Raw genomic sequence first — 14904 nt, 5'->3', positions numbered from 1 at the left:
GGGTTCACCCAGAACACAAGGTGGGGTTCAACATGTTGACCTCAATCAACATAATTCACCATATTAACAGAACAAAGGAGAAAAATTAAATGATCATCTCCACATAAGCAGAAAACATTAGCCAAAATAGAATACTCACTGATGGGTTTTTTTTTTTTTTTAATTCTCAACAAACTAGGAATAGGATAAGAATTCTTCAATCCAACAAGGGTATCTAAGAAAAATACATGCCTAACGTTTATAATGTTGAAACAACGAACCCTTTCCTCCTGAGATCAGAGACAAGGCCAGGACATCCTCTTTCTCCAGGTTTTTCCAATGTTGTACTGGAATTTCTAGCCAATTCAGTGAGGCAAGAATGAAGACTAGAAATGAGGGATAAAATCCAAATATAAAGAAGAATAAACTACTGATACATGCAACAGCGTGAATGAATTTTAAAACATTATGCTAAGAGAAAGAAGCTCGACACAAAGGAATCACACTCTCTTATTCTATTTTTATAGAATCCTAGAATTGCAAAGTTGGTTTATGACCAAAGGCAAACCAGAGGTTGCCTGAGGATTGGTAAGCGACTGCAAATAGGGTAATTGGGGGGCTATTAGAAGTGTTGGTTAGGGTGATTATTATAAACATGAATCTGTTTTAAATTAATTAAATTGTATATTAAAGCCAGGCATGGGGCTGGGGAGATAGCTCAGTTGGTAGAGTGCTTGCCTTATAAGCACAAGGCCATGGGTTCGATCCCCAGCACCGAAAAAAAAAAAAAAAAGCCAGGCATGGTGGTGCATGCCTGTAATCCCAGAAGCTCTGGAGGCTGAGGCAGGAGGATCACAAGTTCAAAACCAGCCTCAGCAAAAGCAAAGCACTAAGCAACTCAGTTGAGACCTTGTCTCTAAATAAAATACAAAATTAGGGCTGGAGATGTGGCTCAGTGGTTGAGAGGCCCTGAGTTTAATCCCCAGTACACACACACACACACAAATGCACATTAAGCTTGATGCATTTTATTGTATATAAATTATATATTAATGAAGTTGATTTTAAAAGTAGGCAAATTCAATACCATTAAGGGAAAAGTAAGCCACAGACTATAGGAGACATACAGAAAATATTCATGATACATGTATCTGACAAGGAGCTTATATCCTGATTATGTGCAGAACTCTCACAACTCAATAGTAAAAGTAAAATATAAAGATTTTTTTTTTGGGGGGGGTAATGGGCAAAAGACTTGGAAAGAGTCTTCACACAAGAAAAGGTATGAATGACCATAAAATTGTTCCCCAAATCATCGATGACCAGTAAAAACAGTTTTTACAAGTAAAAACAGTGTTGTAATACAGCTACACCTCCAACAAGGACAAAGATCCGAAAGATGCCAATCTCAATATTTGACGTGGATGTGGACACATTAGAACTCATACCCTCTGTTGGGAATATAAAATAGCAGAACCCTTTAGATGCTAGCTGGGCAGTTTCTTATCAAATTACAACTACATCTCGCTTATGATCTGGCTATTCCACTCCAGTCACTGACTCAAATACCTGTCCACAAAATGACTTCTAAATAAATGTTCAGCACTTTTTCATAATTACCAAAAACTGGAAACAACCCAAACACCTATCATCGGGGGAACAAATAAACAAACTGTAGCGCATTCAGACATGAAACACTCCTCAGAAAAAATAAAAGGGAATGAATTCCTGAAGCAAGGGTGGGTAAAAATCTCAAAAACACGTTGCGTGAATGAAGCCAGACGGATATATAATGAAACTTGCAATTATGTGGTGAGACCAGGCAAGCCAAGCTGTGCTAAAGGAATCCATAAAAGTGATTGCCTGGGCAGAAGGGGGACTGCCTGGAAAGGGACGAGTAGGGAATTTCTAGGGTGACAAATGCCCTGAGTCTTCGTTGGTGTGCTTGTTATATAATTATACATTTATCAGAACTCAAACTGAGCACTTAAAATTTGTATATTTTATCATTTTTTTTATTCTTCAATCTTAAGAAATAGGTGTGAAAGACTTACCTTGGGCCTTAACACATCCTAAGTGCTCAACAAACATTAATTCTCCCATCCTTCTCCCTCCCCATCCCCATCAGGCAAGCACCGTAGATGGTAGAAGGAAATGTATGGTCGTTGGCCCTCTGAGAATGGGAGTGTCATTCTCCCCAAGGGGTGTCATCCACAGCATGATTAGGATCACAAATAACAGTGATGCAATGGTGATGCTCATCCTGAGCCCTCCTCTGGGTTTGCTTCTCCAGGTCTAGGTACGGGGTTCCCACATCTTAAGCCAAGAGGTACAACTTGGCTGGGTCTTTCTAAAAGGTGAGAGATGACGTGTGGAGGTGGGAAGACCCAGGGTGGTAAGAGGCTCTGAGGGGTGCATTTCTGGAAGGTTGTAAAAGGTGAGGTCAGAAAACTCCTATGGGTGCCAGATGCTGAGGGTCTGTGAGGTCGGTGGCGTGGAGGTTGTCATGGTGTTGATGCTGCATAGCCGTCTGTCGAGGCTGACCCAGCGTCCTCCTCCAGGGATAACCACTGCCCGCTCCTTCCTCTTGCAGCTCACATACCTGCCCCCGCCGTGGGGTGAGTGCCGATCCTCGGAGATGGGGCTCGACTTCTTTCCTGTTTACAGTATCACCGCCTGTCGAATTGACTGTGAGACCCGCTACATCGTGGAGAACTGCAACTGCCGCATGGTCCACATGCCAGGTTGGTGCCGGGGACCACCTGGGACCCACTTTCTCACTATGATGGGGAAAATGTCACCTATTCTGCAAGAACTCAAAGAGATGTTGCTCTGTCATTTGGTTCCTGAATATTTACACTGCAGATAGAAACACTCAGTCCAGCGACCATGGCAGTGTCCTAGTGTCCAGGAGTGCCCTGATGTGTGGAAAACATTCAGCCCAGTGTTCAATATGTCTGCCAACTGTTTGCTGCTCTTACCTCAGAGAATTTTGTGTCCAGACCACTGGGTGTTGACAATTCTTGCAACCTGACGTGGTACATGTTTTAAAATCCAGATGTCTGTTGCTTTCCTCCAGATGTTCCCCTTCTTGCATCCAAATGTCTAGCACTCTTTCAAGTGAGGCAAAAGTCTATTAGCCAGCAAATAAATGTGCATGTACTGACACTTCCGTTGTCAGACTAATAATGCATACAGCCGTCTCATTACAGGAAGCTGGTACGTCAGACAGAAGTGCAGAGTGAGAGCTGGTTGTGGCAGGAGTTTGATGCTGCAGCACGAAAGGATGAGTGGGGCTGCAGGCAGGGCCTTGGCTTCTCTTTGAGGCTCCTCTACTTGCTATGTGACCTGGTATAAATTACTAACCCTCTCTGTTCTCACTTTCGCTAACTTAAAAACACAATCAGCCGCTACAAAGACAAAATTAGGTCAGGTCATAAAAAAGTGCTTTGCAAAGTGCAAGTCAGGGGTTGTGTTGGCACTTGACAAGAGGAAACTAAAATTCATGTTGGGCAAAGACCTTCTATGTGCCAGGAACATTGCCACTCCATTTCCTGGTTGCTGTTTCATGATGATAACGTACTTTCTGTTTATTTAACAAAATCCTTATTGAACACTGAGTTCCTCACCAATTTTTGTTATAACCCACCGTGGAGTGAATATCCTCATAGTTAGGTTCTCGATTACTTCATTAGTAATCAATCAGTAGTGTCTTTAGTGAGTGATCTAAAATTAGAATTATTGATCTTTAAAATCATCTTTGTCTAAAGGGGCCATCTTTACAATGGAGAAATTATCTCACCATAGGGGTTAAGGAAATCAACTCCCCTTCCCCAGCTAGGGTCTGAGGAGCCTATGAAGGAAGGGCCAGAGAGATGCAATTTTATTCGCTTTGAAGATGAAGGAATGTGAGTGGCCAGTGAACATGAACTTCAGAAACTGGGAAGGCAAGAAATGAACTCTCCCCCACACCTCCAGGAAAGAACCCATCCCTCCCAACACCTTGATTTTAGTTCTTGAGACCTGTGACTGACTTCTAACCTCAAAACTATAAGACAATAAATTTATGTTGCTTAAAATAATCACATTAAAATTACCTCTGGGCCTCCTGGAAGACAGAGTGAAAAGGGAAACATGCCACCTAAAATATTATTGGAAAGAAGGAAGCATATCAGTCCTTCAGCTCTGAAAACAGGGTTTTGGGGTAAATGACAAAGAAACGACAATTCAGTAGACTTTAACTCTAGCACTTGATAAAAGGAAAAAAAGGTCCCAGACTTCTACGAAAAGAGGATAATCCAAAACTGATGAATGTGACCTGCCCAAGGCTCAGACTGAGCCATCAGCCAGTGGTGTTTCTCCTATGAAACCTGAGCCAAAAGCAAACAGGGAAAGCGGCAGTTTTAATCATGCCATCCTAGACTCTATTACTGTTACTACTATAAAATAGTATCTCAATTAATAGAGTGGAATTCGGGGCACATTAGTGGGAAGCACAAAGCAACCCTGGCCATCTGAGCAGTGTGGTGTGCTGAGAAGAGCCCCGGCCCTGGGATCAGACTCGGCCCTCTCCGAAGCCCACCTGCATGGCAACCGGCTGTGGGTCCTGGGAAGGCAGGATACTTACACCTCCTGGGTGAAAGGGGTGAAAGGGGTTCCGTGCTTCTCTTCAGAGAAGCCTACCTGTGCAGGCTAAAGGAGATCACGCACACCCAGACTCAGAAGGGATTTAACCTCCTCCCGCCCTGAGTCCTCCAGGCAAGCTCGCCTGCCACCAAGGGAGCAGGTAGGACCTACAGAGCAACCTGGAAGAAGTTAGTCCACAGGCCCTATGGGCTCCTGCTCAGGGAGGTGAACACCCTGGCCAAGCTCACAGAGCAGATCGGACTTCCAGTTCTGCTCAATGCTCCCCTCGGACAATCCGCTGGCAGTCACCTGCTCCTGCTGGGTACCAGGAGGCACTCACCGCTCTGGAACCGTGCTGCTGGCATGCATGGTTCTGCCTAACTCTCCCTCTGGGTGTTTCTTCTTTGCAGGGGATGCCCCTTTCTGTACCCCTGAACAGCACAAGGAGTGTGCAGAGCCTGCTCTAGGTCAGTACTGGGGGCCCGAGGTACTGGCGGGGCGGTGAGACTGAGATCCTGGGGATCATCTGGGTGTGGGGGTAGAAGGAACAGGGAGGGGATGGGAGGAAAGAGGCTGAGCAGGATGGGGTCACTGCAGGGACAGGACAGAGAGAAGAGGAAGATGGAAAGGATGGGAGGTAATCAGTGCAAGAAGATGAGGGTTACAGGGAACAGAGGGAGAGAAAGGAGGTCCAGATGTGGAGATGGAGATGAAGTGAGTTTCATGCAGGAAGAGGGAGAGATGGAGACGATGGACAAGGAGCACCCCGAGGAGCTTGGTGATACTTCCTCTCACGCTCCTGTGGTGTTCACACGGAGAGGCTGACGTTAGTCCAGAGTCCATGAGTCTTTCCAATATGCTGTTGAGCCCCAGATAGAAGGGAGAAGGCAGGGAGGTGAAGCCAGGTTTACACTCCGTGTGTGCAAACGGAATGCACAAAGCCCTCCCTCTCCCCCTCCTCCTCTGGCAGCCCACTAGGTATTTGCCAGTTAGAATAACTCTGCTGGATCTCCAACTGGAGCACTGAGAGGGAGGAGGAACACACAAAGGAGCTGCAGCCCCAAAACTAGACCTGCTCTCCACGCCTGCCTTTCTGCAGACCTGGAAAATGGATTATAATCAAGACAAGCAGGGAGAATGGTAGCCAACATACACTCCAGTTCATTCAGCGGTGTAACTGACAGAGCTAAGTGGGAACAGAGCTTGACGCACACGCACATTCAGATGGTTCCAGAAGGACTAGGGATGGGAGGGGAAGGAGTGATTTCTGATGTGTTCGAAGACTCAGTCTTTGAAATAATGACTGGACAAAATCCAAAGATAGTCAGAAGCACTGAGATGAAATGAAAAGAAAGAGGCAGGTAAAGAGGGAGGTACTAAAGAAAAAAGTTATTCTGACACGTGTTCAAAACGTCTTTTTGAGGCTACTGGTAGGAGTCAAGACGATTGAACAGGGGAGAAAGATGGGGCTCAACTCAGAAGACAGCAGACAGCTGTGGGTCATAGCCAACTAGTGTTGTGAAGGAGTCAGTAGAGAGAAAATTACTTGGAGGAGCTATCAGGGATAGGAGAATTCTTGCTAAACCAACTAAGGATGCTTGCTACAGGTTGGCCAGGGTGATGAGGTATCAAGGACTGGGATTCTCTCTAAACTGCCTTTAGCAGGATTCCTGCTAAGCAGGGCTCGGTAGGCCCAGCAAGGATGGAGCCAAGATCAAGACTTAGTCGAGAAGGCTCTGAAGAGCCCGGCTCAAGTTTGACCAAGAAGGAAGTCTGTCCAAGGGAAAAGCTTACACTCCCTCACCTGTTTGGAAGAAGGGAGGAGAGAGAGAGATGGATCCCAACTGCAGGGAGATTGTCTCCAGGGAAAGGAATTGAGGACATTTGTCCACACGCACCCCAGCAGGTGGAGGGGTGGGCATTGGCTACGAGGGAGGCCTAGCGGGAACACAAAGGAGCCTGGGGCTCCAGGTACAATGGTCCCCATGCTGACTTTGGTGGTGGCCACTTTGTGAATGAGAACACTGAGGTTAAGAGCAGAAAAAAAAGCCCCCAAAAGTTGAGGGGGCTAGGACTCCCTTGAAGCTTATTCTCCAAAAATGACAATATTTGAACAATCTTTAAACATTGACATGACAGTAACAGGAATCAGAAGGAAAACAAGAAGACCCGGGTTAGAGCAAAAGCCCAGCTCCTTTCTCTCCACAATCCCCCAGCCCTGTTTCTTAGGACCAGAACCCCCTTCCAACTCACTGCCCAGCTGCTCAGATCCCTCTGGGCTGATCCAGGAGCCCCAGTCCCCACACCTGATTATGACCCCCGCTCCTTCTCCCCCACCCCAGGTCTGCTGGCGGAAAAGGACAGCAATTACTGTCTCTGTAGGACCCCCTGCAACCTAACCCGATACAACAAAGAGCTCTCCATGGTAAAGATCCCCAGCAAGACGTCTGCCAAGTACCTTGAGAAGAAATTTAACAAATCAGAAAAATACATCTCGTAAGTAAAGTGGGTGTGGTGGGGAGGTATAAAGAGGGCTAGATTGGGAGGAACCTGAAGGAAATGTGGAGGAGGGCAAACGTGGGAGTTCAGACAAGCAAGCATTAATTGAGCACCCATAGTGTTCCAAGCTCTGGGTTCAGCATTCAGAATAAAGACAAAGATGAGTTAAGGATCAGTCTCTGCCCATAAGGAGGAAGGATGTAGGGTGCTGGGGGTAGACCTTATCCCGAGACAACCAGAAGCTGCTGAAGAATTAGGAGGTGAGTGATAGGCTCAGTTTGTATTGTAGAGCCTGTTTTCCAATGGGACATCCTGCAGTGATGGAAATATTCCATACCTGTGGCACCCAGTGTGGCCGCCACTAGCCCCACGTGGCTGTTGAGCGCTGGAAAGGCAGCCTGTGTGACCAAGGAACTGAACTGTAGTTTTATTTAATTGGAATCAACTTAACTGTTTTAGAAAGACCCTGCAGGCAGCAGTATAGAAGATGGGTGGAAAGCCAGACGGGGAGAAGGAAGCCTGTGAGGAGGCAGTCACCGTAAACCAGGCAAGAGCTGGGGAGACCGACTCCTGCGTAGAGAGAGAAGGATTTGCTCCTCTCCTTCCCAGACACTCCTTCCTGTCAGGACAGTTGCCAGAACCTACCCAGGACAGATTCTGCTCAACAGGTGGAGAACTGGGGACACCGAGAGCCTGGTGAGCAGTGCTAGAGGAGAGGGGAACCGGAGATGCCAGGCCCCGCTGCTTAGCAGGCATTCCACAGGCGGTAGTGACTTTCACTGCCAAGATGGGCCTCGTTAACACACCTGCCTACGGGAGAGGTGTGAAGGGAGCCGCGCGCTTCTGCCAGGAAACCCCAGCCAGCAGAGGCTTGCTCCCTAGAAGATCCCCTGACTTTGGCGGCTGCTCAGCAATGCCAGGGCAGGGCCTCCTACCAGGAGAAGCTTGTTCTCAGTCCCCAGGGACTTGAGGGACCCTCAGGAGTGGGCAGGATCACCCAGGAGGTCATCTGGGCAGGTATCCCAGCCAACACCAGCCTGGTCAGGAGGTTGCTAGACTCATTTTCTTACTAAGGACCTAGGCAGGTTCTTGAGGGCTCTGCAACCTGGAAGACACGCAGGAATCCTGGAAACATACCAAGAGGCAGGTAGAAAGAGGGGCCAGTCAGGGCAGCTGGTGGAGGCCTGTGGTCCCAAACAGGAGTCAGGGCTCCTGGTTTCCAGCTCCAGCTCTTCCTCTGGGCAGACTCCCTGGGCCTCCATTCTTCCATCCGTTCTTGGCAAAGCTGATTCAGGCAATCCTGTGAACACCGATGGATCTAACCGTGTGTGGTACTGAATATTCCCTCTGCAGAGAGAACATCCTCGTTCTGGATATCTTTTTTGAAGCTCTCAATTACGAGACAATTGAACAGAAGAAAGCATATGAAGTTGCAGCCTTACTTGGTAAGTGAGAATGTCTATTGCCCAAATTTCCACATTTCCAGGGGGGTGGGCAGGCAGACACACAGGTATATAAGCCTTCTGAGGAGGCTCTTTCTTTGCACTGCTCCTGGCCCAGAAAGGGAAAGACACCAGTGTGGTGGAGATCTTAGGCCCAGCTCCATGCTCAGTCTAGGCCATTTTTCCGGCTCTGTGCAATGAGGAGGTTGAGCTCACTGGTCTCTCAGGACACTTCCAGCCCTGCTTTCTTGGGTTCCACAGTCTTCTGCCCCTGGGTTGGAGTCAGTATCCTGGGGCATGGAAGGCACAAAGAGCTGTAGGAAGGAGGGAAGAAGATGCTCAACTGTGGGTGGCCCCCAGGCATCCAACACACAGCCAAGGTCCCTGATGGAGTCCCACTTGGAAAGCACTGTTGCTGCATCAAGAAGGCAGGTGCTGCACCCTGGAACAAGAGTCCATTGTCAAACACACAAGAAGGGCCTGTTGCCCCAGAGCTCCACCAACCTGACTGCCACCCCACACACGTTCACCTCAGCTGCCCTGGACTCGTGGGCACACAGTGGACACAAGGAGTTAATTTCAACCCTGCCCCAGTCCAGTCCAAAACTCACAAGACCTCTGAGAGTGGATGGTCAAAGGACCTGCCCCTGGAGCCCTCTGCCAACTCCCACCCACTCTCAATAAACAGTGCAATGCCTGTGCCCTAAGGAAGAAATGTCTCTTGTCCCTGTGATGAAGTAGGTGATGGTAGCATCCCAGGAGCAACAGGTACATTCTGCCTGGAAGTATAGAAGGAAGGGCTGGCTTTAAACCCGAGGGCTGCTGCATAACAGCTGTGAGAATCTGGGCAAGTGGCTTCACCTTGCTGAACCTTGGGCTTCTCTTGTGCAGAATAAATTTAATTAGACCCACTTTATGAGCTTGTTGCTCCTATGCCAGGGACCAAGGTCCATCTGAGCATTTCTACACTTGCTCTAGGAAACTAGGGACTGAGTCATAGCTCAGTTCCAGATGGGTTAAGGTGGCTGTCACTCAGCCCTTGGAGGTCATTGTGGTCAAAGGTACCTAGCCAAAAGATTCATGAGCTGGGCCCCAAAGTAGAGGTCCTGCTCCCTCACCCAAACCTGATGCGTCTGACCTTTATTTCCTAAAAATGACTCATAATGTGCCTCCCCCCTCTTCTTCCCTCCCCAGCGTCTCTCTCTCCCTCCCTCCCTCTCTTCCTCTCCCTCTTTCTCTCTCTCTCTCTCCCTCCTTCCCTACACACACACACACACACACACACACACACACACAGAACAAGGAGGGCCTAAGCTCTGAATCTGTCATATCTGCATCAGATATGAGGATGAGCTTGTTCCCAGCATCTTGTTCCCACCCAGAATAGCTCACTGAGGAAATCGTGCTGCCATCTGTACCTCCTGTGATGAGAGCGTGTGCCACTTGCACACCCTCAACGATCAGGCCCAGCCCAGCCTTTCCTCACCACCACCTAGTGTCGACACACATGCACACTGTCCAGGCGCTCACCCAACCCAGGGGGTCCCCCACCCCAACCTGCACACAAGCATGTCAACCTCCAGGTCCGTGTGCCCATGTGGCCCAGAACCATACATTCATGCACACCCACAAGGCCCCACCTGACAACCCCACAGCTTCAGACACATGTCCACGCACACAACCTCGGCAGACATACTCCTCACATTCACCTGCATAACACACGGAACACGCCCACACCTACACATGCTTACACACCATCTGCCTCCACAGACTCACAGCCACCCATGCGTACACACACTCAGCGTGCCTAACCAAGACAGATAGCCACCCACATAAAGCCATCAATGGCCAGATGTGCTGCCTCCTTCTAGATAAATATGTGCACACACACACCACACCCCAGAACAAACCCTCCCCACACCACTACAGTCTCATCACGCTGCACGCAAACACCTTGACATGCTTGACATATACAGAAGTACACACTCCCCAGTAAGCCTGCATGAAGCACGTTCAAGAGAGTGACGGGGAGGAAAGGAAACTAAGGGGAGCCATTTGAGCCTAGTGTCAAATCCCCCCAGGATCCCCCTTCCCACCACCATCTCTGCTGGTCCACCTGGGGGTCTGGGGTGTTGGGCTCGCTCAGCCATGTGTGAGGGAGCAGTGGGGGAGATCTACACATCAGAAAGTCCTCAGACTAAGGGTCCACACCTGCCAAGAACATCCTTCATTCCCGCCCTGCTCCCCAGCCAGCCAGGAGACTGACAGCCAGCCATTGGAGCTGGGAGGGACTCCGCGGTTCTGATCCTCTACCCCACTCCTCACCACCACCACCACCACACGTGCCTTGGAGGCAAGGTTACTGCGAAGGTTAGGGCTTGTCAAAGCCGCACACGTTGAACTCCACTCTGCACCCCAGAGCCCTGTGTTCTACATGCTGCCTCTGGAGCAGAGCTTCTGAGGCTTCTGAGGAGTCCAGACCCTTTGAGAACCTGATGAGAGCTGAGGTCTCTCTTGCCAAAAGTGCCTGAGTGCCCGTGCTCTTAGTCTTCACTTTCAGGAGAGGTTTCAGCCATCTGAAGTCCTCCCAGGAAGGTTATCCTAAACCCCTGGTGACCTGGTAACCACCCAGGGAACTCCAACAATGCTCAGAAGTCAACCCCAGCGGTTCTGATTCTCCAGGCTTAAAGTACATCCACGCGTCTACACAGACGAAAAGTCTCCCAGAAGATCAATGCAAAGGACTGGAAGACAGATCTAGAAAACTTTGACCAAGGGAAACCTGATATCCCAGGGTGACAACTTCCACTCTAGAAAGAGACCACATTAACCATTGACCCTTGGGCAGGAGAGGGGAGACGTCTATGACCTTATTCCAAGAGTGGAAGGTGCCCTTAGGTGGTCCTGAAGGCCATGCCATGATGGTGGGGGTAGAGGGGGTATCTGTGGTGCCACTGCTCCTGAGACCCATACCCAGGGCACCTGACACAGGTGTATGAGGCTAGGCTGCACCCTTGTCCAGGGCAAGGGCCCACACATCTTGTCTCTATTCTCAGTGGAGAGCCACATAGGACCCAGTGTGGTTCTGCGGGTGATCAAACAAGCCTGTGAGCCCCTCCAGTAAATGGTCAGGTCAGTCCCCACCACACTGGGTGCCGACACACTTGGCTCCCTGAGATGTGCGGTGTGCGGTGGGGGTGGCCCTGCCAGAGGCCTGGCCCTCTCATGACAAGCCCAGGCTCCCACGGAGGAGACGCTGTTCAGGAGCTCTGGCTTCCAAGTTCTGTGCCTCTTCTCACCGTCCTGGGAGCTGTGTGAGTAAAACCAAATCTTTGGTCTTTTCCCTCTCTTTCCAGGTGACATTGGTGGTCAGATGGGATTGTTTATTGGTGCTAGTATCCTTACAATACTAGAGCTCTTTGATTATATTTATGAGGTAAGATGGGATTGTCCTCAGGGAAGGGACCCTGCCCTCCGCACACCTCCAGGCTCAGAAACAAGGCATGGTGGAGGCACCTTGCTCCCCCAACCCAGAGCCCACTCCTCCTGCTGCCCACCTTTATCTTTCATTGCCCAATCCTAGGCACGGGGTTCGGGGAGGGGAGTCTTAAGGAGGGGTGGTATAAGAGAAATGGAAGCCACGGTCCTATCCTCAGGGAGCTGGAAGAGTAATGGGCTGTCTACCTGTAGGGAAGAAGGGGGAAGGATGGGAAGAAGGGCCAGACTATTCTGAGGTCAGCCCTGCCCCCTCCTACAGCAAGGGTGGTGGTGGTGGCTTCATATCATGGATATATCAACATCAACACACACATCACACTCAAACATACACCACAAACACACATATGTGTGCATGCACACTCACACACACACACACACACACACACACACACCATGCACAGGCCTACCCTCTGAATAGCCCATCCCCTGAACGGTGTCCTCTATGGTCCAGCCAGTCTTAGGGAAGGGACATTTCCCAGCAGTCCACATCAATCCCCAAGCACCAGCTGCCTTCCAGTGTAGGGAGATAGCTCCCTCAAGAGGCAGCTGGAAATCTCCTCACACAGCAGAAGGTTCCTCAGGCTTCCAGAGTGCCTGGAACTGAACTTGTCAGCTCTGGCAGCTCCCCGAGACCCAGACCAGTAGTGAGCAAGCTCCTAGACTTCTCTGCAGGGGGTTAACCTGACCAAAGAGCTCCAAGGGCTCAGTCAGACACCTGGAGAACAGCATGGTGTTAGCAGGCTAACCTGCACCAGGAAGCACAGTCTATGGGTGAGTCCGTCCCAGGCTCTGTACTGCCCCAGTGTTCACTGGCAGGCCCCCAGTTCCCTGGCTGTGAAATGTGAAGAGCCCTTTACCCCAGTGTGCCCTCCTGAAACAGGCAATGGCCCCAGAAGTTCTAAGGCATGCCCAGACCTGCAAAGTGCCCCAGGACCTCTTGATCCTATGCCAGTAAAATGCTCACAGAGCAGCAGTCTGTCTCCCAGGGAAGGCTGGCTGTTCATGGCCAGCGATGCTGGGAACCATGGGGAGCCATGGAGCCCCAAGACAGAGATCCTCTGGAGACTCTCGTGCCTCTCAGCAAGATGACCCCAATCTAAATAAGGTTCCATGGCCAGATTTTATTCTTAGTTTATTAATGCTTAAGAAAAGTTATAACATATTTAAGAATTTCCCTTTATTGTTAGGAATAAAATGTTAGAAGTGCAAGTGTGCCCTCATCTTGTAAATTTCAGAGTTGTCAGGCTGGAAAGTAAAGAATGACCTTGTCCCCCAGACCCAGTCTCAAAAGGAAGTCCCAGGCTGCTCTTAGGGACCAATATGGAGCCAGTCCTACCAGCACCTTCTGCTTATCTACACTCTACATCCAGAACAGAAAGAGGTGGACACTGCAAAGCAGGACCCTCCCTCTTCCTCCCTCTCTCTCTCTCTCTCTCTCTCTCTCTCTCTCTCTCTCTCTCTCTGTCCTGAAAAAAAAAAAAATGCCATGTTGGCCAAAGTCAGGTTGAGACGGAGGGGACCCTGAGGCTGTCAGCCAGGCCTGGTTCTTGCCATGCAATGTCCAGACCACAACCAGATGGTGGCTGCCTCTGTGGTTCCCCAGTGGAGCCCAATGGAGGGAGCCTTTGCGCCAACCTCCTGGCCTAACCATCTCCTTTTTGCTTTTCTTGCAGCTGATCAAAGAGAAGCTATTAGACCTACTTGGCAAAGAGGAGGATGAAGGGAGCCATGATGAGAATGTGGTAAGAGCAGCTCCGAGGTTAGAAGTTTCAGGGATCCTTTGGCTGCGCGTGATAGGAAGCCAGACACTGAGGCTGGGCAGGAGGGATGTGATTCACTGCACAGCCTTCTGTGGCTTATGACAATCTGTTAGTCCCCAAGTCCAAGGACACTCCAACCGAACCCCATCCCAAAGGTCGATGGGTAAGCCATGACTGCAACTAATTCCAGGAAATGACTCCAGGATGGGTTCTGCATGGTCCAGTACAGCTTCTCCTAAGCCAGGCAGCTGCTCCCCTCACTTCACAGCCTGGGGAGAGCAAGAGAGGATCTATGTAGGTTTACTTCCTTATTCCCCCCAAGGTGGCAAAATGCAAGCAGAGTGTCACTGGCATCCATCCCATTTGAAGGGGACAAAGCATGGGACCTGGTGAAGTTGATAGTGATCATACCCACTATAGCTACTGACAACTGTATGCCTGGCACAGTGTGCTGCGTGCCTATGTGCACTATGTCACTGCAGCCTCACAGTCATCCTAAAGAAAGACCTATCTTTATCTCCTTCTCGTATATGAGGCTACTGAGGACAGAGTCGCACAGCTTTTGAGTGTCAGAGCTAGACTCCAAGAACCTCTAACTACTCTGCCTCTTTCCTACAGCCAGAGAGGTAGTTTGTGGCTTCCATCATTCTACTCAAACCTAGTCCACTCCTGGGCTCAGGTTGGTTGACTGGTAGAGGTAGTGCTGGTGTTCCAAACCCAGTGGTGGGTCCCCAGTCAGCACCTCCAACCCTGGGACAGCCACATGCCTTGAAAGGCCATTGCCCCTTGAAGTCAACCAGTCCCAAATGAATCTGAGCCACTTCTACATGGGCTCCCATTTCTGTTCTGGACAATGTCTCTCTGCCCATCTCCCAGGCTCAAAATCTTGCTCTGATTCTCTGGACTTGTGCAGCTTCTGCTGAACAGAAGAAGGCCTCTGCTGAAGGGGAGGGCAGTGTGGAAGGGACCCAGGTCTGGTCTCAGATGGTCTGGCTGGACCCCAGGTCCCTTCTCCTAATCATGCAGGGGGCAGGAGGAGGGGAAGCAAGTTACTTAACCTCCGTGAACATCTGTATATGATCACAGGACCTCAGAGAGTT

At 49.8% G+C, this 14904-nt stretch overlaps 1 protein-coding gene across 2 annotated transcripts in view; it reads left to right on the top strand.

The window, feature by feature from the left end:
- The window catches only part of ASIC2 (acid sensing ion channel subunit 2), a 265073-nt gene that overhangs the window by 248685 nt on the left and 1484 nt on the right, over nucleotides 1-14904 (top strand). The window contains exons 4-9 of one of the 2 annotated variants that reach the window (XM_079130469.1): nucleotides 2573-2723; nucleotides 5016-5072; nucleotides 6948-7101; nucleotides 8458-8549; nucleotides 11903-11982; nucleotides 13718-13786. In XM_079130469.1, the coding sequence (XP_078986595.1) occupies nucleotides 2573-2723; nucleotides 5016-5072; nucleotides 6948-7101; nucleotides 8458-8549; nucleotides 11903-11982; nucleotides 13718-13786 (603 nt within the window). The remainder of the gene's footprint in view (nucleotides 1-2572; nucleotides 2724-5015; nucleotides 5073-6947; nucleotides 7102-8457; nucleotides 8550-11902; nucleotides 11983-13717; nucleotides 13787-14904) is intronic. The other variant, XM_079130470.1, reaches the window with a different exon arrangement.

Source organism: Sciurus vulgaris (assembly GCF_902686455.1).
Source record: "Sciurus vulgaris genome assembly, chromosome: 3".
NCBI classification, from domain to species: Eukaryota; Metazoa; Chordata; class Mammalia; order Rodentia; family Sciuridae; genus Sciurus; species Sciurus vulgaris.
This window is presented reverse-complemented; position numbering and strand designations above follow the sequence as displayed.